Here is a 23,977-nt window from a genome sequence, read left to right as displayed (position 1 = left end):
ATCTGAAGCTGAGTCGAGTCGTGTGTATCGGAAGAAGTTGTGTGGATCGTCAAAAGTTGTGTGTGTTTGAGAGGAGTCGGAGTCGCCGACAAATAAGAGAAATTAGAGGATGAGACAGCAAGAAAGCTGCTGAACTAATGAACTATAGCAATTAAATGTGCTGCATCATTACGATTTATTGGCTGTAGTTATTGAAGGAGAAAAATTTTCGTAACAATATTAAACATAGTGATTTGACATAACAATGAAGCATTTCTATCAGCAAATATCTTGATCATACGTGAAATTTTCGGGGAAACTCCAAACACAATATGTGTTTACTCAGAGTCAAATGAAAAATTATGCTTTTTGTGTGTGTGTGTTACAGCTATTTAACTTGTAGAGATATGAATTTCCTCAGGCGACCAAAGTCATGGAGTCAAAATGACACCATTGTTTTTTTCCTTTTTTGGCTTTTGTAAACAGCATTGGAATTTATTATGGAAACAAAATACATTCTAGAAATCATGTAGTTATCAAAAATATTAAAAATGTTAAATGTTATAATATTAAATGTTGGAAAGATGTTATAATAAAACCCTAAGTAATATTTCAATGAGTATTTACTTTGTTTAGATATACTGGAATTACAGTAACGTCAATAACTGTTAGAATTTAATAAACGAAATAGAAGAATAAAATATTTTTAAAATATTGTCTTAAGAATATTTCTGTATTCTTTTTGCGTTATTCAAATTAAAAGCCATTTCAGATTCGTAGAATCAATGACTCCATAAATAACAACAAAAACTTTGGAAAAAAAAATCTCGGTTATGCACGTGTCCATACTTAGACTTTTGCCAACATACTGCTGAAAGAACCATTTGAAGGTACTGAGGACATGATTGTATTCAAGGACTAAATACCACATGATAATAAGAGTTAATGAACAACGCGGAGTCATTTTGACTTCCGTCTCGAGTTATGGGTTAAATCATCTAGACATAAATTTCTCATTTTCTCAAATTATTATCCAGTATTATTATTATAGAAAATAGAACTAGGTACTGCTTCAACTCCACAGATAATTACATTTTTATATATTTGGCTTTATAAATTAAAATGAATGCCATTTATGTAAAATTAATTCACTTAATTTTTTTCTCATCTTTTTTTCAGAAAAAAAATTAACAAGGGAGTTATATGCTCTTCTATGATAAATTCATTAAATCAGTGAGTTAATTCTGTTTTGTACCACTCTTAAATAATAAGAGAAATATTGTTTTAAAAAGCTATAGAAAATACATGTATTTTATAAAAAGCAGAAGAGTTAATAAATGTTTCTTTAAACATTTTAACAATGATATAAATGATATAAAATCTCTCATATATTTGCAAAAGGGAAACTGACCGAGAAGCTTTGCAATGAAAGCCATCCAAGTATCATTTACTTTTTTGCAATGGCAGAAGGGTTTTATGAAGTCTTCGATAGTGATGTTAGCCAATGCATTGACAGCAGAGGATAGAGTTCCTAGTGATGCACTGAAAACCCCAGCAATGCACAATCCAGTAAGACCTGGTATGTCACCATATATTTTCAAAATCCCATAAGGCATCAACTGAAAAACAAATCATTACATGAAATATTTCTCAAAAGATATTCAGGACACCCAGAAAATAAGATCCAATAGTCTATGAAAAATACGAAATACAGTATGCGCCAAATTAAACAGTACTGAAATTCGCACACCGCAAACACGTGATTGCGTTTGTCGATGAGGCATAGTTCCAGCTACAGTAGTGAAAAGAGAGTTGTGTTGTGTAGTTGTTGTTGGAAATGGGTCTCTCGACTGAGGAAAAAGTATTTATAGTTGAATATTATTTCCGCTCATACGGAAGCGGTCGTAAAGGTGGACCGAGTTTTAAAAAGGTGGCCGAACAATTTCAAGATAAGTTTAATAAGACGGTTTAATATTTCTTCAGGTTTTGAGAAGATTCTGTCTTTGAAGGAACATTCTGATGAATAGACAGTGGTATCAACAGGACGTGGCAACCAGCCATACCGCTCAAAAATCTTTGGCCATGCTGCAGTGAAACTGTCCATGACGAATCATTTCACGTGGTTACTGACTTCCCATACTCGTCTCATCCCCTGATCTTACACCACCTGATGCCTACTTGTGGGAAATGTTAAAGGAGAGTATACTCAACTGTGAAGATCCAGAAAGAACGGTGCTTGCATTACATGAGAAAATCATCTCTTTTTACCTAGTAACCTTTGTTTCAGGATACGTTTGAGAATCTGCGTGAACGATATGAACATTGTCTACAACGAGGCGGTGCACGCTTTGAACACTTACATTACGCATACCGCGGTAAATCAACACGCTAATAATATGTATGTATGTATACTAATTTCTTTTAATAAAAATTAACTCACAGAGGACAATAATTGTGTTTATCTTTTCATTTTAATACTATGTAATTATGTTTGTCCTTTCGTTTCAGTACTGTATAGTTGGGTTCGTACTGTATATATATAAAAAAATCGAGCACTTTTCTCTTGGTCAGTATTTTAAAATCTATCCGCATTGAGGTCATCCATTTGTTATAACAAGGCAACATATTGGTTTTACCATACTGACAAATATTTCACCATTAATGATAGTTGATCGGTAACAGCTTGATTCGCAATAATATCATTCAAAACTTTTTACTAATAAGGAAATGCACACTTCCCAAAAATATAAAAATCGGAAGAGGTCAAAGTCTACGCTGTAAAGAGAAATAAGCGGATACTTTCCAAGCAATATATATTGCCATGTTGAAAAAGAAATCTCTTCATTAATTACATAAATCTCTTCATTAATAACAAGCGCCGTCATCAGCACAGTCATGATTTAAAAGGACTAAAGTTATCATAGAGTAAGTCACATTTTCTTTGTTTTCCAGATATTAAAAATAAGATATAAATACAGATAATAATGTTTTTAAACTTGAACTTAATAAGGCCTTAATGACATCTTTCAAATTAATAAGATATTGTTACAAAAAATCCATGGATTCTCTGTAATAAATCCAGTAAACTCAATAATGTGTAATGACATATTATTCCACACACACACACACACACACACAAAACACACACACACAGGTTATAAAACAATAACACTAGCTCTTTGAGAGCAGCTGGTTCTCAATCAGCACTGCAAAGAGAAAGTTAACTATTTATGTGACTGTTTCACTTTTTATAGTTATCCATTAACGCACAGAAATTAAATTTCTAAAGGGATCTATAGACTTCTGCTCCTAATAGACACATTGTTATAATTCTTATTCTTTCTACAACCTCTATTTTTGTTGCCAAAATTGAAGGTCATTTATCTAGCAAATATTCAAAATTTCTCTGAATTTATCAAAACTTTTTCCTTCCTTAATATGAGACTAACTCCGCGAGGAGGCAATACTGCAGATTCGTAACAATTTTATAATCCAAATCTTTCATATGACCCAAAAGATAGAAATCACATGGATTCATAGGAATATGGGTAATAAAGAGGATAAAACAATGCATCAAGATAAAGTTTCATGCACTAATAGGTAATAATTCGGGCTCCAAATTCATTGTTAATATTGACAAAATTACTAAGTATTCTATATGGATGAATATCAAGCTGGCGATATTCATCATTTTTTGAATTTAAAATCATCAGTTTAATAAATATCAATTAACAATAATTAATTTTTGGTATTAGATTAAATATGACGGTACAAAAGAAATTTTTAAATAAAATTAATACGACATTAAGTTACTACCTTTTATTCTTCTATAGTCATTAACTTTCTTAGAGACATCTAGTATCAATTCAGATTCATTTACCACAAACATATATATTATCATTTATATAAAATCTAAATTTATTTGATGTTAATATACCTACACTGAAATTCTTAATTTTGAAGAAAATGACAATACTACTTACTTGATCAGCGGAACTTAGTTTCACATTTTCATCTTTCATAGGATCGCAATCATGAAACAAGGCATAGAGGGAGATTCCATCCCAGAAGATTATGAGATTGAATAATAACAGCAGGGGAAAACTCCACATCAAAGCTCTAAAGGGAAAATTAAAATTTCGTAATGAAATAAGAACATTCTCAAATTTTAAATGTAGGCCACAACCTTAAGTACTTTGATTGAACAGTCGTAATTTTCATGATTTCCGAAGTATGATCTTATTTATATAGAGAATAAGACCATCCTTTAATGTAGAAGTGATTCCATAGTTAAAGGCAATGGGTTATGATTAAAATGACCCTATTCAGACTCCTCTAGAACCAGTTTTACAAATCGGATTTTGATAAAACTTGGTATATACCATATGTGGACCATGTAGATAAGATTTCTGCAATTCAAAATAGTTCAAATTCTGCACGCCAGGTGGTACTTTTTAAAATTCCTTATACAAATTAGTCAAATCTATAGAAGATTATAATAAAATAATTAGCCCGAAAATCATTCCATGCGTCTTTGTCATCGTTAATCATGTCCTTATGGAACAAAGATCGAGTTTTATAAAATCTTAACTGTGAGAACATTGTCCTATAAAGCGATTGCCAAAAGGGCCCTTGTGAAGAATGGTTTAAAGAAGATGATTATGAAATTTGAAGAGAAGAGAGATTTGGGTGCGCTGTGGGATACCGGTTGCGAATGAAATTTCGAAGAAGTCGCTGCTGCTGTGGTTGAAAGAATCCTCAGTTCCAATTATTCTTCAAGTACTCGGCGATTCCGTGGTCGATAGTACGAAAAATTTTGCGATCCATTTTAAAACGGTTATTTGTATAAGATCGATGTAGTGGAAATGCTGTAACCTCAAGACCACCAAACATGCTATGAATTAGCTTGCCGATTTGTGGTGCAAATGGGAGTTGAAGACGCTTGGCCGAATTCTATGGTCAAATGAGGCACATTTTTCTTTAGATGGAGCTCTGAGTAATCAACATTGCAGCATATGGTATGATTCACCTCCCAATATTCTGCACGAAGAACTACTGCATTCTGTTTACGTGATTATATGGTATGGATTTATTGCTGATTTTATCCTCGAGCCGTTTTTCTTTGAAATTATTGCTCTCAAGATCCCAAAACGTGTCGAGAGTGTTCGGTGCAGTGAATTCCTTCGACATCAGGTCATTTACAGGAACAGCAGTGTAGGGATCGCTGTCTTTAAGCAGGAAGGAGTAACTGGCCACATTGAAAGCCAAGTCAAGGAACTATTTCGTGATCACTTAGGCCAGAATCGTCTTATATCCAGAGCCTTTTCAGATGCCTACCCTCCTCGTTCATCCTAATTGAATCCCTGTGATTTCTGGCAGTGGGGATTCCAAAAACATCGTGTTTATGGTGGCGGAATTAGGACTTTACCTGAATTGAAAGTCAGAATTACACTTCATGTTGCTGAAATTACTACTGCTCGAGTTTCTTAGCGCTACCATTGAACACGCTATAATGTGCTATCAACACGTAATTGATGTTAGGAGAGTACATGTTGCACACATTCTGTAATTGAATAAAATGTAATCATTCTGACAATTTTTTTTTTGCCTTCTTTAGGTTCTACAGTTTCCCTTCGGTGGTCAAAATTTAAACGCTTTTTAGTGCATAAATATTTTATCCGAAGTGTATATTACGCATATACTAAATTTCATCAAAATTCGATAAGCAAAATGGTTTTTAGAGGAGTCTGAATTCGATAATTTTAATTATAACCATTCTGCAATAAATATATAATAATCCATCATTTAAATACTTTTTGCGCTACGTTTTGCATTTGTTTACATTGTTAAGATACTCTTAAATCTTTTCTGCCTAGACATTGGACTTTAAAGATATATAACCCAGATAAAGATATGCTGTACCAAACATATCGTAAATATTGAAAAATAGTTAAGAATCTAAAATTCCTCAAATATATTCAAGATAATGAACAAAGTAAAGTTACAACTCGTTAAATGCATCACAAACCATAGAAAAGTGTTTTTGCAAAATAGTTCAAGAATACAAATATTGAAAAATTCAAAAATGCAAAGGTAAGCAAAGCGAAATATCCAAAAAAAAAGGCAAAAAAATTATCTTCAATATCATTTTATTGGAAAAATAAAACTATTGTTATTATTTAAAATTGTCTCAATTTAGGTATGTGCTATGATGTAAAAGGTTTTTGAATCTGCCCACCGAAATGACGGATTCTAAAGAGAGTTAGATGCCATAGGTGCCCTGTTCAGACAGGCAGACATGTTAGAATCCATTCTTTTTTCAAATGGATTATAATCGATTTTATCTTCAATTTTAGAAAATTATTTTTCCCCATCTATTTTGTTAGTGGAGATATGATCATTTGCCATTTATCGGAATCTCAAGGATCATAAAATTAAATTTTTAAATGCATACTTCATCACTTTTTTAATAGCAAAACAAAATTTGTATTGTACTAAAAAATATTTCCCTTTGCAAATTTTTCGTATACGATATATGCAAAGAAAAGGCATTTGAATCTATAAATACTGGTTCGGAATGGTTCACAAAATTTTCATGAAACAATTTCAAACGAAAAAAAAGAAATCTTCGTACTTTGTTGAATGCAGGGTGTCTTGTAAGGCAAGCAGATGATTTAAATGAATAATTTTATAATTTTTTTGGCAACTTATGATTTCATCATTCTGTGAACATCCACATCCTATAAACTTTTAAAATACTTACTTCTGTGCCTTTTTCAGATTTCCCAAGCTCAAATATCTTTGCACTTGTGCCTGATTTACTCCGTATAAGTATGTATAGAAAAAGATTCCATTGATGAGGCTGTTCCAAAAGCTATAGCGTATTGTCAGATCTCCCGAAAATCTAAAAGAAAAAATAGTGTATTCAGATATCCATATAGCAGAAAATTAATTAAAAGCGTTTATTATTATAATGAAACCTTTTATGGTAAAAACTTTTTTCTCGTAACTTTTTATTGAAATTTTAAAATAATAAGGCATACCATTAATTCTTTTATGTAGTTTATTTTTGCACATATTGTGAGATTAAAATTTGTAGAATTCCGGTATGAAATGGAATTCTTTTCTACAGGTTTATTATTTAAAAATATAGTTCTGATATATTGTAATATTGAAATTTGTCATTTCATCATGAAATCTTCACTAACTATTTTATGATTATAATTAATTTCAGTGAATGCAATCCTGAAATTTGTTATTATTTCAAAGAGAAACCTCGATATTTAAAATTATTATCGCCTAGATTTTTATGATGATTATTACATTTATCAACCAATTATTATCTAAAATTGTTTTACTTCGCATTAACTGAAATAGTACATCCTCCAGAGAGCAAACACTCTCCAATTCAACGGGAAGCTGTGGCCTGGTGGTAAGGTCTCGTCTTCGGAGCCGGAGAGTTTCAGGTCGAGACCCGTTCCCTCTAACCGGCTTCTGTGCGCTGGTCTGGTGCACGTTAAATCCGTCGAGACCATACGTCCTCCCGCTGGTGTCATGTGGAAGTTTGAGGACGGGGTCCCCGCTCAATTGTCGTCCTCATCGTCTGACCGGAGGTCCGTCCTGAAATAGCCCTAGTGTTGCGTTAAAAAGGGTGTTAACAAAACCTCTCTGTCTTGCATTCATTCAACCTCTCTTCCTTTCTTGTTCTTCCTCTTTATAATGTTTGAAAGTGCATAAGATGAAAAATTGTACATTTCATACAGCTTCTACATAGTACTAGAGCCATATTTCAAACAGTTTTTGCATGTTCAACTCTTTTTCAGTGAAAACTTCTTTCGGGAAAATGCAGAGGAAGATTTTTTCCAGAGTTCCAATACAATTTTCAAAATGCGAATTATCAAAACAGGATGACAAATGAGGAAATACTAATTGGTGCAAGAAAATACCTGAACTAACAATTTCGAGCTTTTTACTTCTCGCTTCAGCATAATTAGTCCGGTTATTTCGTTTCTTAAATCACTTTGACAAACATTTTTAAATACAGTTTTAATAAGTTATTCCATAATTTTTTGATAAAAAAAATGAATGCAGAGATCCCATTTATTTTACCTGAAATCTAGTAAAGAATCAGAAAGTTACCAATTTTTGAATGCTTTCGTACCTCTACTGTACTCTGGATATAGACCATAAAAATTTTGAATAATATATAAAAATTTTGAATTTTTTTAAAAAACTTTGTGGATGATTATTTTAGTTTAGGCCAGATATATTAACGTATTTTTTAAAGCAACAAGAGTATTGTTTTGGAACAGAAATCGTAAACTTAAATCGTAACTGAGGAAAATACTGTAATGGGCATCTTTGTATTGAAACTTAACTTGAGCCACATGTATGAAAGATCTTCGATTAATTGTAATTCGGAGCTAGAGCCTCTTTCACCTAACGGCGAGTTCTTATCATAAGGCCATTGTGTCGAAGATAGGTGCAGCTTTTTTACAGATGTGCAGGGTAAGTGCTTCGGACGATTTCCTCGTTGAATCTTAAGAAAAATTTAATCCATTATCATTGGTGGCGAATGCATTATCGTCGTGGAGTCAGTAGATATACATAGTTCAACTCGTCTTCGTAAAATTCTCATCGATGAATGGCAATCAAGATGGAAAAATAATGAAAAAGGCCGCTTTACTTTCAGTATCTTTTCTCAGGTAAAAAGAAATAGATGTATTGACAATAAATATTTAGCCCAATTAACTACAAACCATGGAATTTGCCGGCATTATTTTAAAAGATTTAGTTTGAAAAATTGTAGTTGTAGATGTGGTAATGTTTATGATGATATTTCACACTATATTTTCCATTGCCCTATTCTTCATCAATTGAGAAAACTTTTTAAAACTTTTTAATAGAATTTAACCCAAATTCTATTAAACAATAAATTGACTTTAGAAGCTCAAAATATTTTGAATTTCCTGTATCATAATGAAAACAGAATTTTCCGAATTAAACAATAATTTATCCTGGTTTGTCAAACACTGTTAAAAGTTGGCAGTATCTAGTGAGTATAAGAAAAAAATGCAAACAGAACTGGCCTTTTGTTCCTAATCATGGACTCTACCTTAGACTGAGCCATTGCGTACATTTATTATTCTGTTTATTTATTTTTTCATTTATTTATTTACTTTTCTCTTTGCTTTTTTTTTGTTTATTTATATTTTTCTCTTTGATTTTTTATATTTTATTTTTCATTTTTTTTCTTTCTGTTTTCTAAATTTAAATTGTCTATCTTCGGTAAATTTTATTATTTACAAATTATGTTTCAATGATGCTATTGGAATATTATGTAGGTTCTTCTGCTTGAGCCATTTAGACCTCTGCATTTCTTCTTTTTATGCCTGCTCCTTTTCTTTTTTTTTGGGTGGAGGCTGTTTTTAGCTTCTAGTACACAAGAAATATGAAAATTCTTTTTTGAATAGCTAGTCCTTTGATAGCTATTTAAATTCTACTTTTTAAAATTTTATTTATGAGCTTTTACTGGTGTAACACCACTTTTGGCACACACCAAATCATCTTTAGAATAAATCAGAATAGTTGAATTTTAACTTTTATCAATTACAAAAAAAAATCATTAAGAGGTAAATAAAATGCACAATGGATTTTCAATGAATCGTAATTCGAAGAAGCAGAGTATTTACCAAAAGGCAACCGTATCCAGGATAGATGCTACTTGTTATGGATGTCCAGAATAAGTATTTAGAACAATTTCACCGAGGAATCGTGTGAGAAATTTAATGCATATTCATTGGTGGCGCATGCATTCTCACCGTGGAGACAGTAGACATAAATAGTCAAATTTCAGTCATTTAAGTCAAATTCACCAATCATTTAAAATTGAGACTGTGTATTTAGACAGGAAAAAATTTACTGGTGTTAAAATGGTGAATGTTCCAACCACAAAAAAGCATACCATAAAAGATAAATAAAATGTAACTAGGAGATAATAAGGAATTCTTACTCATCGAAAATGAATCGTCCACCCTTATCAGCAATCTCAACGATCTCAGTGAATCCTAACATCAAACATATTTTCACGATAACAGCAATCATACATAAATACATAAGAGCAGATTGAAATACAACTGTCCAAAGTACCGCTTTCAATCCTCCCTGCAAATGAAAGTGGTTTATAACAATTATATGTATTATTGGAGTCGTAACATTGTTCTTAATTTTGCATATGCGAAAGGCAAATGCGATTAGTGACATTTTTTTAAAGTGGGAAACTTATTGCAATTATAAAAATTATAATTCAATTTTTTTAAGATAACAATGGAAAACATAATTTATAGGCAATTTCTGCTCTTGTAACAAATCATTAGATTTTGGCAGTAGAAGAATTGAATATTTGAAATAAAAATTCATTTTCTTTCAACGTGCAATGCGCACATGATTAGTTTTCATAATAGTGAAAAATATAATTTTAATCAAAAAAATTACTTAAAAGTTTTTTTTTTGTCAACTGTTAAGAATATTTTCTCCCTTTTACTTTTAAAGAATAAGCTAATTTAAAGATATTTTCTCTTTTACTTTCCTTCAGAGTGCTTTAGCCACATATTTAATTTAACTTATTGTGGTTTAATTTTAACATACATATTTCCTCTTAGAACAGAGCTTAAACATTTTAATTCTCCACGTTTTTCTTTAATTTTCAATTTTACATCATACTGTAATTCATTAACGACTGTTAGATAGTCTTACTTTTTCAGTCTTTAATGTAATTAAGCTGTTAACAGTTCACATGATATAGCTTAAAGATCATGTATTTCCAGAACTCGCATTAATCAATGAATCATTACTTCATACAAATTATTACTTTTATGAAAATTAGACCTGGCGAAGTCTCTATTTGCAGAATTTTTTGATTTCATCGAGCTTATAAAATCAAATTGCATGTCTGCCTTCATCAGTATTTACAAGATTACATTTAAATATCTGGATTTATCAGTTTTTGATAATTTTATGAAATTATCAAAAGGTTTGAAATATTTTAATGATGATAAATTTGATATTCACTCTTCAATCATCGAAATCATTAAAATGGTCATCTTCTTTAAACAGAATTGAAAAATAAAAATCCTTTCCTATATGTTGTTTTATTATTACTTCAAGAAACATTTATGTGAAATTCGTAGAGAATCGGGTGACACATTTGGTTGTAAGTGTAAAACAAATAAATGTACAGGCAAGTACACTGACCAACTAATGTGAAACTGTTGAGTTGAAATAAGATTACATTAACAGCTTTTCAAATAAAATTAGATATTTCTAAGTGGTACCTAATGTTAATTTAAAGCATAAACCCGTTGTCTAATATTCTCCATTTTCTTAATTCATCATGAAAATTGGTATCCAACATTAAATTAGCCCTCCGATTTAATTTTAAATGAATTGGCAATATTATTGTACCTCAGATTTATGAAAAATTTACATTTTTGTTTCCAGTTTTTTTTACTATTATTGAATTTTAAAATTTTTATCAAAGAACTTTTAAATATTTCTGGAACTTTCTTTTATTAATAGACATTCCGCCCCTGAATTTAGGGGATTCAAACTTTAAGGCCAGGTAAAATACATATAAAGAAACAATTTTTGAATAGCAGCATGGAATCGGAAATAAAAAGTGTAGGCGGAACAAGTAAGTGTAAGCAAGGTTGAAAAATGCAGTTTCTCTAAGATTCCAATTAATTCTGATGAGGACCTCAGGGAAAAACTTCAAGTTGCTGTTACAACTGTTCGTGTAACAACAGACATCTTCGAAACAGTACGTCAGTCATCTGCTAGAGGCTTCCAGGCCTTTATCGATGCTGGTGGTGGCAGATTTTGAGCACTTAATATAATATTATTTCATTTCATTTCCTCAATATTTTTGGGTTTTTTTTCACTAAACATTTCCATTTTTGATCCTTAATTTCTATACAAAAAATGCTTCTTTATAGGTATTTTACCTACGCTTAAAATTTGGTCTATGAATTCAGGGACACTATGCATATTCCTTTCCCTATGAGCAAAAGATATTGTACTATGCCCTACTGTTTGATGCTCTGAATGCCAGGTAATATAAAGATATCGTAATTATTTATATAATAATAAAGATATTGTACTATGCCCTACTGTTTCATATTCTGAATGCCAGGTAATATAAAGATATCGTAATGGTGGATATAATAATAAAGATATTGTAATAATGACATTATTGAGCATTTTGAGCTATATGGGTGGAATACGTTTTGTGATCTTGTATTGGTATTCCGTCTAGTACTTGAAGTAAAATAGATTAATTTTGTAGTCACTTAACTTTTAACTTTCATTCCAATAGAGAATCATAAATGTGGTAGCGTTTTAAATGTGTCAAATTTTTAAAGCATAGTGTGAGAAGACAGTTTTAAAAAGAAATGTATTTTTTTTTTCAAAAATTATATGTTTATACCTGAGAACTATAAAACATGCAAACTGCTGCAAGTGTTAGAATGGAAGCCCACGTTGACAGACCTGTAACAGCATTCAGTGCTATTGCTGGAGCATAAAGCACAACACCCATATACAAAATCTGAAACAATACAAAATAAAACATTTAGACTTGATTTAAATATTTTTAAGCTTTATATTAAAATTTTCTGCAAATATATTATATATTTTTAATAAAAAATATTTTTCATGAATTTAAGTAAATGTTTAGGAGTTATATATTATAATTATAATTAGTAATGAAAATAAATATTGAACTCGAAATCGACTGTTTAAAATGTTTGGGATTGTTCATAATACAAAATACTTTAAACATTATGAAATTAGGAATAAGAAATAATAATGTCGATTTCCAATTGTTTAAAAACTTAAAATAGTCATAATGCATCTTCAGAAAATTCAAAAGAATGCTGTTTGCGTGCTTGAAAAATCACAGTAGTAACAATTGCGAAAACTTTTGACGTCAATTGTAACTGAAAATCAGAAGTGATTTTTTTTTTTTCGATAAATGATAAATTCATATTTTTTTGTGCTCATGAAACATTTAAATAACTCAAAATTTGAATTCTGACAAAAGATTACAAAAAGAAAATCTAAAATCTAAATGAGAAATATTTTATTTATATTTGAAAAATAACAATGTTTACATGACCTATTTTCGTTGAAACAGTTCTCACTCTTTTCATTCTTGTTTATGTTTAGACATAACTAGAATATGCACCCATGCAGCAGTATTTTGTTCATTTGTAAACTAGTCTTGATTCGAATTAAGCTATAACAAAGCAACATAAATAACAATGTTTCTTTTTATTTTCCTGTTTCACTTTTCGGTACTCTATCCTTAATGTTCAGTTCGCCCTTTAAGTATTCGGAGATTAATTTTGAAAAAAAAATGATAATTTCTTCTCTTACTTTTATGTTTAATATTTAATTTAAGTTTCATTTATTTAATTGTTTTTTCCAAGAATGTATTTTCTACTTAGGTAACAATTAATATAAATACACTTAATTGTAAAGTTTTAACAAAATAATTTCAGTTTTATTTCCTGGATTAAACTGAATTATATTTTCCTAATTGAAAATAAAATTTCACACATTTCCAAATGAATTGCGTGAAATTTTATTTTGAAAGGGAAATCCCATGCTAACATCTATAGGAGAAGAATTGAAAGTTAAATCGGTTTAGTCGATATCCAAAAAATGATGCATAATTCCCTCAAACCTCGCTTAGAATAAAATAATATTGAAAAAAGAAGTATAATTCTAGACTCTTATCAGTTACCGTTTATCTTTTAACCGCCAAATGATTCTATTTGTCGTAAGTATTTACCTACTTTATAAAGTAGATAAGTACGTGCATTACAATTGTTTGTATCAGGTTCATTTTCTTCTTATTTTTTGTGTATGAAATCAAATTTTTTCAATTTTTTTTCAACAATGGAAAAGTTGTTATCAAAATATATTTCATTTGGCCTTTTCAAAAAAATATTCATTCTATATATTATTATCATATTTAAATCTATATAATTATAAAAAAAAAATATTTAACTCAAACTTACCGTTTGAAGAGTAAACAAAGTCGCTACAATAGTTCGACTTGTTTTCCCAAATCTCTTTTCTAAATACTAGAAATAGAAAAATATTGAGATATATTAATTTCTGATCACATCCTATATTAATTATTTATTTTATATTCTATCAAAAGAATGTTAAGGAACAAAAATCATTTTGTTTTTAATTTTTCATGAATCTACAACTCTTGAATCAGGAATTCCATTTTAATAAAATTGATTTGCATTTGAAAGAAAATAGCATGGTAGTTAATATCAGAAACATATATTGTGACCAAAAAGTATTCGGAACGCTCATTTAAAATACACTTACAGCAGATACCGATCGAAACTTCATTCAAACATTTTTTAAAACTTTCGTAAACATCGAGCAACATCAGAAATTTGTCTCCTTTTTTTAAAGTAAATTCCTTTTTTAACTCTGTTGGTTTTTTAAAATGGCAAATGCTAAGGGAGCAAAGAACATGTACTAAATTTTATTTTTGTTTTGAAATTTCTTTTAAAAAACTATTTGAACAGTTGCAGAAGGCTTTTAAAGACAATTGATTATTAAAAATAAGAGTATTTGATTGATATAGAAATATTTAAAGATGATAAAGAATCCTTTATCATCTTAAATGATCCATGAAATGGTTGGCCGTCCACTTCAATTAATGATCAAACTATCAAGAGAGGGAATTGGAGATTGGTGAACGTTGTTTAATAATAAAGTATGTTATTGAACAAGTTTCTATTTGGTTCTTATCCAGCAAGTTTAAATGATCATTTTGGATTGTAAGGCGTCACTTCTAGAGTTGCTCCAAGAACTTTGAATTCGTTCCAAAGACAGCAATGTGCTCTGTTAGCACATACATGTTTTCTCAAGGAGATTTTTGTCTAAAACTCTATATTACTGTTGATGAAAATTGATTATATGATTTTTTTATGCAGAAGCAGTTCAACACTTAAGTTCAATAACACTGAAAGTTGAAGCAAAACTGAAAAAACCGCATCTAAAGCCCTAAGAATCAATGATATACAGAGTGTTTCCTTTTATTGTTATGGTGTTGTGCATTATGAATTCTTTCAAACTGGCCAGATAGATTATAAAAGTTAAATGTTTCGCTATTTGTGTGTATTCTTCGGAAACAGCACGCCAAAGCATCTTCTCACAGTGCAATTATTATTCGTGAGTTTTTAAACAAACATTCAGCAAATAAGGATTAACAAATTCCATATTCCTATGTTGTGATTACGAGTGACTTTTTTTTTTATTTCCACAATTGAAATTAACCTCATCGTTTTCGCAATTTTGAATCCATTAATTTGATAAAATAAAATTCCCTACGAACTTTGTTAAGGATTCACAAACATTAAGGCATGTTTTAATGACTGTAAAAGATGCTGGCGAAACTGTATTGAAATAAAAGGAGACTATGTTGAAGGAGATCAATAAATTGATACTTTTTAGCTTATACTACCTTCCGAATACCTTTGGATCACTTTACTATTTGTTTAAATTACAAAATTTGGGCATGATAATGATTCAACATTTTACATCTAGGAGCTCCAGGTGAAAGATAATTTTTAAAAAATGCAAAATTCTGGTCATAACCCTATTGCAATAGTTATTTTCATAATATTATTATAAATCACTACAGAAATGTTTTCATATATCCTAATAAGAAAACAACCACAAATCTCGTATTCAAAGGAGTAGGTGAATTACTATAATTAATTCCAAATAATTATTATTTCATAATGAATACTTATTAGAAAATATTTCACGTAAGACTGTAGAAGAAGAAAAAAACCTTACTTCATAAACTGTTGATACTTTCATGTCGTAGAAAACAGGCAATAATCCATAAGCTGCAAATAATCCACCAATCGGAATGCCAGCTGCGGCGAGAAATATTTGAGTCCCATAAAGGTACGTTTCTGCTGGAATGCCTAGTACTGAAATGGATGATAAGCTCATGGCAATTAAGGATATGGCGACAGGTGTGATCTGCATTCGTCTGTTGCCCATTAGGAATTCATTTGTCGTCTTCTGGCGTCCACCAGTACATCGAAAGTACACGCCGATCAATGCACAAACAGCCAGCATGATGGCAACTACTATGTAGTCTACGATTCCTAATTTGGCAGACATGGTGCAAAACGTGTATGTGCTATATTAAAAAGAACAATATTGATTAGATTGTGAATATATATTTCTTTCTTCAGATAATAATTGGATTGGAATAGTATCGATAGTAGTTTCTTGAGAAGGAAAATTAAAACTATTGAATATTTTGTAAAAATGTTGTTATATGTAATTTGCAAACTGTTGTAGACTATTTGAAACCTGTTGTTATTTGTAAATTGTTGTAGTTAGTTATTATAGTTTTTATTTTAGGTAAAAATTTTAAGTATTACGATAAAAGTTATGCCATTAATTTTTTATGGAAAAATATATCCACCATTTCTTTCAAAGAATACAAAATAATTTTAATTTGTTTGCTATTTCAATTAAAATGAAAGCAGTTATTCATAATACATGCCTTAATTTTTGACTTCCAACATGTTCAAATGAAAAAAAAAATCCTTCAGATACTTTGATTTTACTTCAGTCAACTAAATTAATCTATTCCACGTATATTTTTAATAAAATATCATACACATATTACTGGATTGAAAAAAATTTATTTCTTCTCCATTTGTAAAACATTTTAACTGAATGATTAGTAATCTTTTTTGAGTCGTTGAATTTCCTAGTTTTTCAAATTATTTAACGAGTGTAAGTGCATTTTAGTCTAATAGGCACAAAATAAATATGATATTCTTTAAAACAGAAGATTTTAATAAAAAATGCATTTTTGTAAGAATGCTGAAATTGTTAATCATGAAATTGACTTGCAGGTAGACAAAACACTGCACCCATTTAACAAAAATTCGAAAATATATCCTTATTATAAAGATGCATTTTAAGGATTTCAGTAGAGATATCCCGTTTCTTACCAAGCGATATTTTCTCGCTCTATATTAATGTAGTATTAAATACAATCATCTCATTATTATTATTAAATAATATTAAAAGAAGATATGAAAATAACATTAAGAAAAATACATCTGAAAGAATTTACCAATTGGTAATTATTTAGGGTGAAAATGATTTGAAATGCTTCAGTATAAGTTCTCAATTCAAATGACTTGAAATTCAAAGATATATAACATTTAATTATAAAATTGATGATCTGTAAATATAATCATTAAGCTTTTTACTATTATGTTTAATTAAACACAGTTAAAAATACGTCGTTATTCAAATAAACGTACATGATGGTCACTTTTGTGATATCAATATCATTCTCATAAACACCATCCATAACAAAAGATGAGAATTATTTCATATTCAGAAAAACGTAGTATGACTTAGCTCATCAAATTAGATTTCCCCCTTCAATCATGCTTACTAAATTCGTTGATGGTAGCCGTTTGTTATCTGTAAAGAACAACGGAAAATCCAACAAAATGGCTATATATGAATTCACTCAGTATTCTCAAGTTTACCAAAAGATTGATTTCCTTCTTTTTTCGATTTTAATGCAACACATTTTATATGTTTCCATAGCTGACCATCATCGTTTCCTTATTAGCTGTGCTGCCATGAATTTCCAAAGCAGTAATATAAAAGTCAATAGATAATATTTTTGGATATAGAACATCTATTGAAAATGTCGAAACTTCTTATTAAAAATTTCAGTGTCATGCAAATAAATTTTCATTTAATTATGTTTATATCCCATTTTGAAGCAGAAAGAGTGTTATTTTTGGAACAAATTCAGAATTCGAAAAGACCTCGAAATATCGTCCGATGACGAGGACATCACAAAAGCATGTCCTCTTTCTCTAAGCCTCCTCGTTATCTCAATAAGAGAACGTTTAGCCCCAACGGATTTAAAGAGTACCAAATCTGATCACACAAAGGACCTGCGATTGAATAGGGTTAGAAACCTCCAGCCCAAAAAATAACACACAAGCTACAGTGACCTAAGGGTTCTGAAACGGATATATCTTTAATGAAAGTGTCTTGAAAAGAAAGAAAATTCTGGGCCGCAACGTGATAATGCACACATTCAGATTATATATATATATATATATATATATATATATATATATATATATATATATATATATATATATATATATATATATATATATATCCGGCCTGAAGACTTTCTCAAGGGTCACCTTCAGGCAAGGATTAAAAATAAGGGATTTTTTCTGTGAGGAATCCAGACATCTGTCCAACAGTATTGACCCTCGTGACCCGAAAACTTTATTACTAATTGTCTAGATTCATCTGTGTTTTAGTAGTAGCTGCATTTGCGCTCTCTAAATACAATGGTGCTTTTTCCTGTTTTTTTATATGCTTTTTTTAGTTTTTAATTTGTTTCCGAAATATATTTTTAGTTCCGATTCCGAAATAATTTTTATTTTAGATTGTTTCTATAATAGGTTTTAATTTCATAATACTTATATTTTTGGTATATATATATATATATATATATATATATATATATATATATATATATATATATATATATATATATATATATATATATATATATATATATATATATATATATATATATTCATATGATGTCAGTAAAACTGTTAAGGTAGCTCTCATTTCACATGTAATAAAAATAAGTTCAGTAGAATGATTCTTTGTTTGCTTTTGCTTCTTATTTTAAATAATTCACGATAGAGAATAACAAGTTGCCGATGGCAGTATTTGAAATTATAAGTGCATTAACACTTCGTCAGAAAATAGTAATTAATACAAACCAGAGATTTCTCGCATTTTGTATATAATGTTGTGAGATATTTTTGACCCGAAAAACTCGAGCAAATCCAAAGAAAGACTAAAATATCAAAAGGAAAGTGAAAATACTAATAAGGAAACAGAAAAGTTGCAACAAAAACAGGACACACATTTCAGAAAGATGCATGAGAAACTGACATTTTATTTGGCAGACGTTTACTGTGCATCAAGTTACAAGCTTTAGTGATTAACATTTGGAGTTTGAAATAAAACATCCTTTTATTTGGTACTTTCTAACGTGTGAAGAGAAAGCAATTTTTTATGAGGTGTTGAGAAATTATGTTCGCAACCATTCTCTGCTGAAAATGCACTAAATTTAAATAAGACTCTTGTTAATTCGTTACTCTCATGAAATTTTAACGGACTTCTACCCCAAAATATATATTTATTATCGTCTTGTCATTTAGTATTAACTTCTGTTCTAGAAGTATTAATGATACCATAATACTTCTAGAAATTCAACATTTTGCATATTCTTAAAGATTTGCGTTTTGTGGTGTTTTTCTTCTTTTCTTTTCTTTCTTTTTTTTTCATGCTTCGTTTGCTTTGATTTGCTTTTTCGCACATATTATTTATTTAATTTTCATTCGGAATTCCTATGACATTTTTCTTTTTTACTCAAGCTTAATTCATTTTTTTCCTTGCATTTCTTTTATTTTTTTCCTTTTATTGTCAGCTTCTATTGAGTGTAAAATACATTTATTTTCTTTTTATATATGTGTTCGAGGTTTTTTAATCCTTTTTTAAAAAAGTAATATTGCATGAAAACTATTGATGTTAAATTTCAAATTAATTTACGAAAGAAAAACCTCCTATAAACCTTTTATGATTTGTTCTTACTTTAAGCTTTGATTTCAGCAATTTAATTGCTTCTTTCGAACTGAATGTTACATATCATAATAATTGCCTAACTAGGCAAATAAACTTGTATATACCAAATTTAAATTAACATAAAGTAATAAATTTTTATAATATTTTTCAGTGCTCAGTTTTGATAACTAAACAATCTAAATGAAATTCAAAACAAAGTTTTATTGAATTTCATGAAGTTGATTTATCTTATCAAAATCCATGAAACAATATCATTGAGGGAAATCTATTGGTAAAGAACGTAAAATTATGCACATAGTTCAAATGATATCTAAATTAATAGACATAAATTTTATGAGTAATTACACAGCCTATACAATGCAAAAACTATTAATAATTTATTGCCCTATTTTAGAATATATATATAATATATATATTCTAAAATATATATATATATATATATATAAACTCAAGTTTGAGTTTATATATATATATATATATATATATATATATATATATATATATATATATATATATATATATATATATATATATATATATATATATATATATATATATATATATATATATATATATATATATATATATATATATATATATATATATATAAACTCAAAGCTGATCATTGCAATTATGACATTTCACAAATGACAACTTTTGTGAATTTTTAGAAATGCATTAAAGATGTTTTGCATCGCAAGTTCTAAAATAGGGCAATAAATTATTAATAGTTTTTGCATTGTATAGGCTGTGTAATTACTCATAAAATTTATGTCTATTGATTTAGATATCATTTGAACTATGTGCATAATTTTACGTTCTTTACCAATAGATTTCCCTCAATGATATTCTCAAATTGTAGCAAATATTTTTCAATTTTAAATTATTTTTTGAATTGCAAAGTTTCAATTATATTTTCCAAAAATGACATACTTTATCCTTTATCATAATTATTATGTAAATTTTCATTGATTTGAATTAATATTTTGTCTTTCTAATATTATTTCAGAAAAAAAATTATATTATTCCCTTTTGCAACAACATTTTTTGCTTTATTTTCTCATGATTGAGTAAATATCTAGGGAAAACTCTTTTAAATGGATCTCTAGGGATCTCTTTTTAAATGTTCGTGGAGGGATAGCAATATGAAGAATAGTCTTAACAAATATTTGTAGCAACGGTTAATTATTTTTCATTATTCTTTAAAATAAGCGTACCTAGCATCCTTTCCTTTAGAATTATAAAGGAAATATTGCAATGTATTCTCATAAAAATTATTTTTTTTTATTTGTTTAAATACGAGATTCATTTTTCTGCTAATAATAAATAGTTAATGGAATTTTGTTTCAAAGAAGCATAGAAAATGGAATTTCATTTCTAAGTATATAATCTAGGGAAGTATGTCTACGATGCATCATTGAAAAAGTTTTATACATCATTAAAAAGAAATAGCATTTTTTATACATCATTAAAAAGAAATTGGAAGTGAGTTGAATTTATCAAAATCTTTTATTTAAATGTAAAATAACTGTAACAAACAGACATTTCTTTATGTAAATCATAAGACGTTTTCTTTATGTAATCACTCATATGTAAATCATCCTATATGACAAGCATAAAAAGATGTTAAAAAAGATAAAGATTATAACTTTTGGAAATATTTATTAAGGAATTTGTTATTCTAAAATTTGCTTTGGAATTTATTTTTCACTCTAAAAATTTAATTTTATAACAACTTATTCTTTCAGAAAAAATGCGTTACATTCACAGCATTATTTTTCGTACAAAAATCATATTCTGTTAAAGAAATATTATGATAAGCTTATAAAGAGTTTCTAGTGGCCTTCAAACATAAGCAACAAACAAACAAACCCTCTTCTACCATTTTATATTCTATAAGTGATTAAAAATACTTACCTTTTAAATTATTAATCCAAATTGATCAGGAAATTGTGCAATAAATTAATTAATACAAATTCATATTTTCCGAAAGGATAAAAAGGTTCAGTAATCATTTTTTGAAAGGAAAACCATAGCAACGAAGAAAATATGTCCTTGAGTAGCATTATTCCTATCAGATCGTAGTCCTCCAAAACCTGTTATCAATTGGTCGTTGTCCTCGAATTCTACGAACATTATATGTATAAAGAGTCGAAGCTTTGAAGCATCACAGAAAAAAAAAAGATAAAAAAATGGTCACGTGATTTTGAAGAGCTAAATTAGGGTGAATGCATTTATAGAAGATAGAGTATTTAACACTGCCAGTTCCTAATCTTTGATGATAAATCGTGGCGACAATCTCTAAGTGAATGGTCTTCCGGCTTGCATTTTCCATAAAAACATGTTTTTTTTTTGTTCCAGGCTTATGTAATTTAGTTAATCACGAGAAAAGTCGAACGAGTTCAAGAATTGTATTTAATCCTTATGACTTTTATATATACTGAATATAAAGTTGTAATACTCGAATCATGAATTGAAAAGTGGTGAAACCAAAAAATACAAAAAGAATTTAATTTAAAATTTACATGTATAATTACTTCAAATTTTCAGCATTTTCTTAACAAGATTCCCTCATACGTTAAAACTTCATAAAGTCTCCAGAGAGAGAATCTGTGCCCCGTCGTCTGAAAAAATATGATAAAATAAAAACATTACCCTTTGTTTAAACTTATGTTTAAGCTGGACATTTTGCAAAATACCATTTGTGTATTGACATTTTAAATACTCGGCAACATAATGCAGAGTAAACTAAGCTGTTATACTAATTTAAACAATTTTTTTTCACACATAAGAAAATTGATGATTGCACAAATGATCATATTGCTTAAATCGAATATTATGCAAAATAATCTTTATACTTTCAAATTTTAAGCAACAGGATGCAAAGTAAGCTAAGTTATTATACCTATTCAAAGAACAATTTTTTTTCACACATTAGAAAATTGACGATTGCACAAATTATTATATAGTTTAAACCAAATATTCTGCAAAATAACCTTTGTGATTTCAAATTTTTAACACTTAACAAGGGAATGGAAAGTAAGCTAGGTTGTTACATCTATTTAAAGAACTTTTTTTTCAGACACTAGAAAGTTAACGATTACACAAACGATTTTACTGTTTAAATCGAATATTTGGCAAAATAACCTCTGTGCTTTCACATTTTGAATATTTCAAAATTTTTTACTAATTAAATAACGTCCAAAATATAGCATGTTATAACCACCATCAGTCGACCCACATCGTTGCAAATCATAAGAATCTAATGCTAAACTTCAGAAAATATAACATTTATCGTCAGAAAAATTTTGAACTTTTTCTTCTTAGATATCATCTGTCATTTTAAATGATATTCCAGCAATCCCAGGCATTTTGCTCTAAGCTTCCTTACTTTTTTTTTCAACTGGGGGGAATTAAAAAATTGCATTTTGGGCATACACTAGTGACCGGAGAATTTTAAATCGGTAAAAAAATACATATAAAATGTTATTGTTTTAATCGTTTTAATAAGGGTCCAGCATGACTTTCTCAAGGCTCCCCCCTACTGGGAGGGGAGGGGAAGAGAAACATTGTATTCTTGGAGGAAAAATGTAAGTGAAATGCGATGACTTTTCTCTTTATCCAAAAATATTCTGAAACATCAAATCTAATCTGAAAATAATATAAAAAAACAATGTATAGCATAAAATTCGACGCAATATGAATACTGACAATATATATTCTATAAGTTCAGTTTAGTTATATTAATATCCCATTTTAAAGCAATGCTATTTCGGGAAAGACCTCGTAATTTTGCAAGGCGTAAAATGACGCGGATGAAGCTTGAGATGGAGTCCCTCTCCCCAAACTTCCACTTCACACCAGCGGGAGGACATTTGGCACCGATGGATTTAACCCTTAACTGGAAATGTGTGGTCTGTCAGACCGCCAGCGAGGGATTTTCGGTTGCCCCTATTCTATTTTTAGCTCAATTGAATGGATTGACCCTGTAGCTTCCTGTTTTGTGACCTTCAATACAGGTGCACTTTTTCAACCGATTTCAGCGGATGCTTTTTAAAATAATTCAGTTCTTCCTTTGAGCGCGGTCTCTAAGACCGCACCTCCTTGTTAGTGTCCCAGTGATAAACAAGGCTTAGCAGATGGCGCTAAACTTGGGTCCCGAAATATCATCCAATTTACTGATCCTATTATGAAGCAGTGCTCCAGACTCTTTTAAATGAAT

General features: G+C 29.3%; 1 protein-coding gene across 1 annotated transcript in view; it reads right to left on the bottom strand.

The window, feature by feature from the left end:
• The window catches only part of LOC129966408 (putative sodium-dependent multivitamin transporter), a 39,046-nt gene extending 17,184 nt beyond the window's left edge, over positions 1 to 21,862 (bottom strand). The window contains exons 1-8 of the mRNA XM_056080831.1: positions 21,673 to 21,862; positions 15,871 to 16,225; positions 14,061 to 14,126; positions 12,464 to 12,583; positions 9,992 to 10,143; positions 6,743 to 6,883; positions 3,963 to 4,098; positions 1,391 to 1,598 (exon numbers count right to left, since the gene is read on the bottom strand). Coding sequence (XP_055936806.1) covers positions 1,391 to 1,598; positions 3,963 to 4,098; positions 6,743 to 6,883; positions 9,992 to 10,143; positions 12,464 to 12,583; positions 14,061 to 14,126; positions 15,871 to 16,206 — 1,159 coding nt within the window. The 5' untranslated portion in view covers positions 16,207 to 16,225; positions 21,673 to 21,862. The remainder of the gene's footprint in view (positions 1 to 1,390; positions 1,599 to 3,962; positions 4,099 to 6,742; positions 6,884 to 9,991; positions 10,144 to 12,463; positions 12,584 to 14,060; positions 14,127 to 15,870; positions 16,226 to 21,672) is intronic.
• Between the last annotated feature and the right edge of the window lie 2,115 nt (positions 21,863 to 23,977).

Source organism: Argiope bruennichi, chromosome 1 (assembly GCF_947563725.1).
Source record: "Argiope bruennichi chromosome 1, qqArgBrue1.1, whole genome shotgun sequence".
In the NCBI taxonomy this organism is placed as follows: Eukaryota; Metazoa; Arthropoda; class Arachnida; order Araneae; family Araneidae; genus Argiope; species Argiope bruennichi.
Note: the sequence above shows the minus strand (reverse complement) of the source record. Positions and strands in the feature narration are given on the sequence as shown.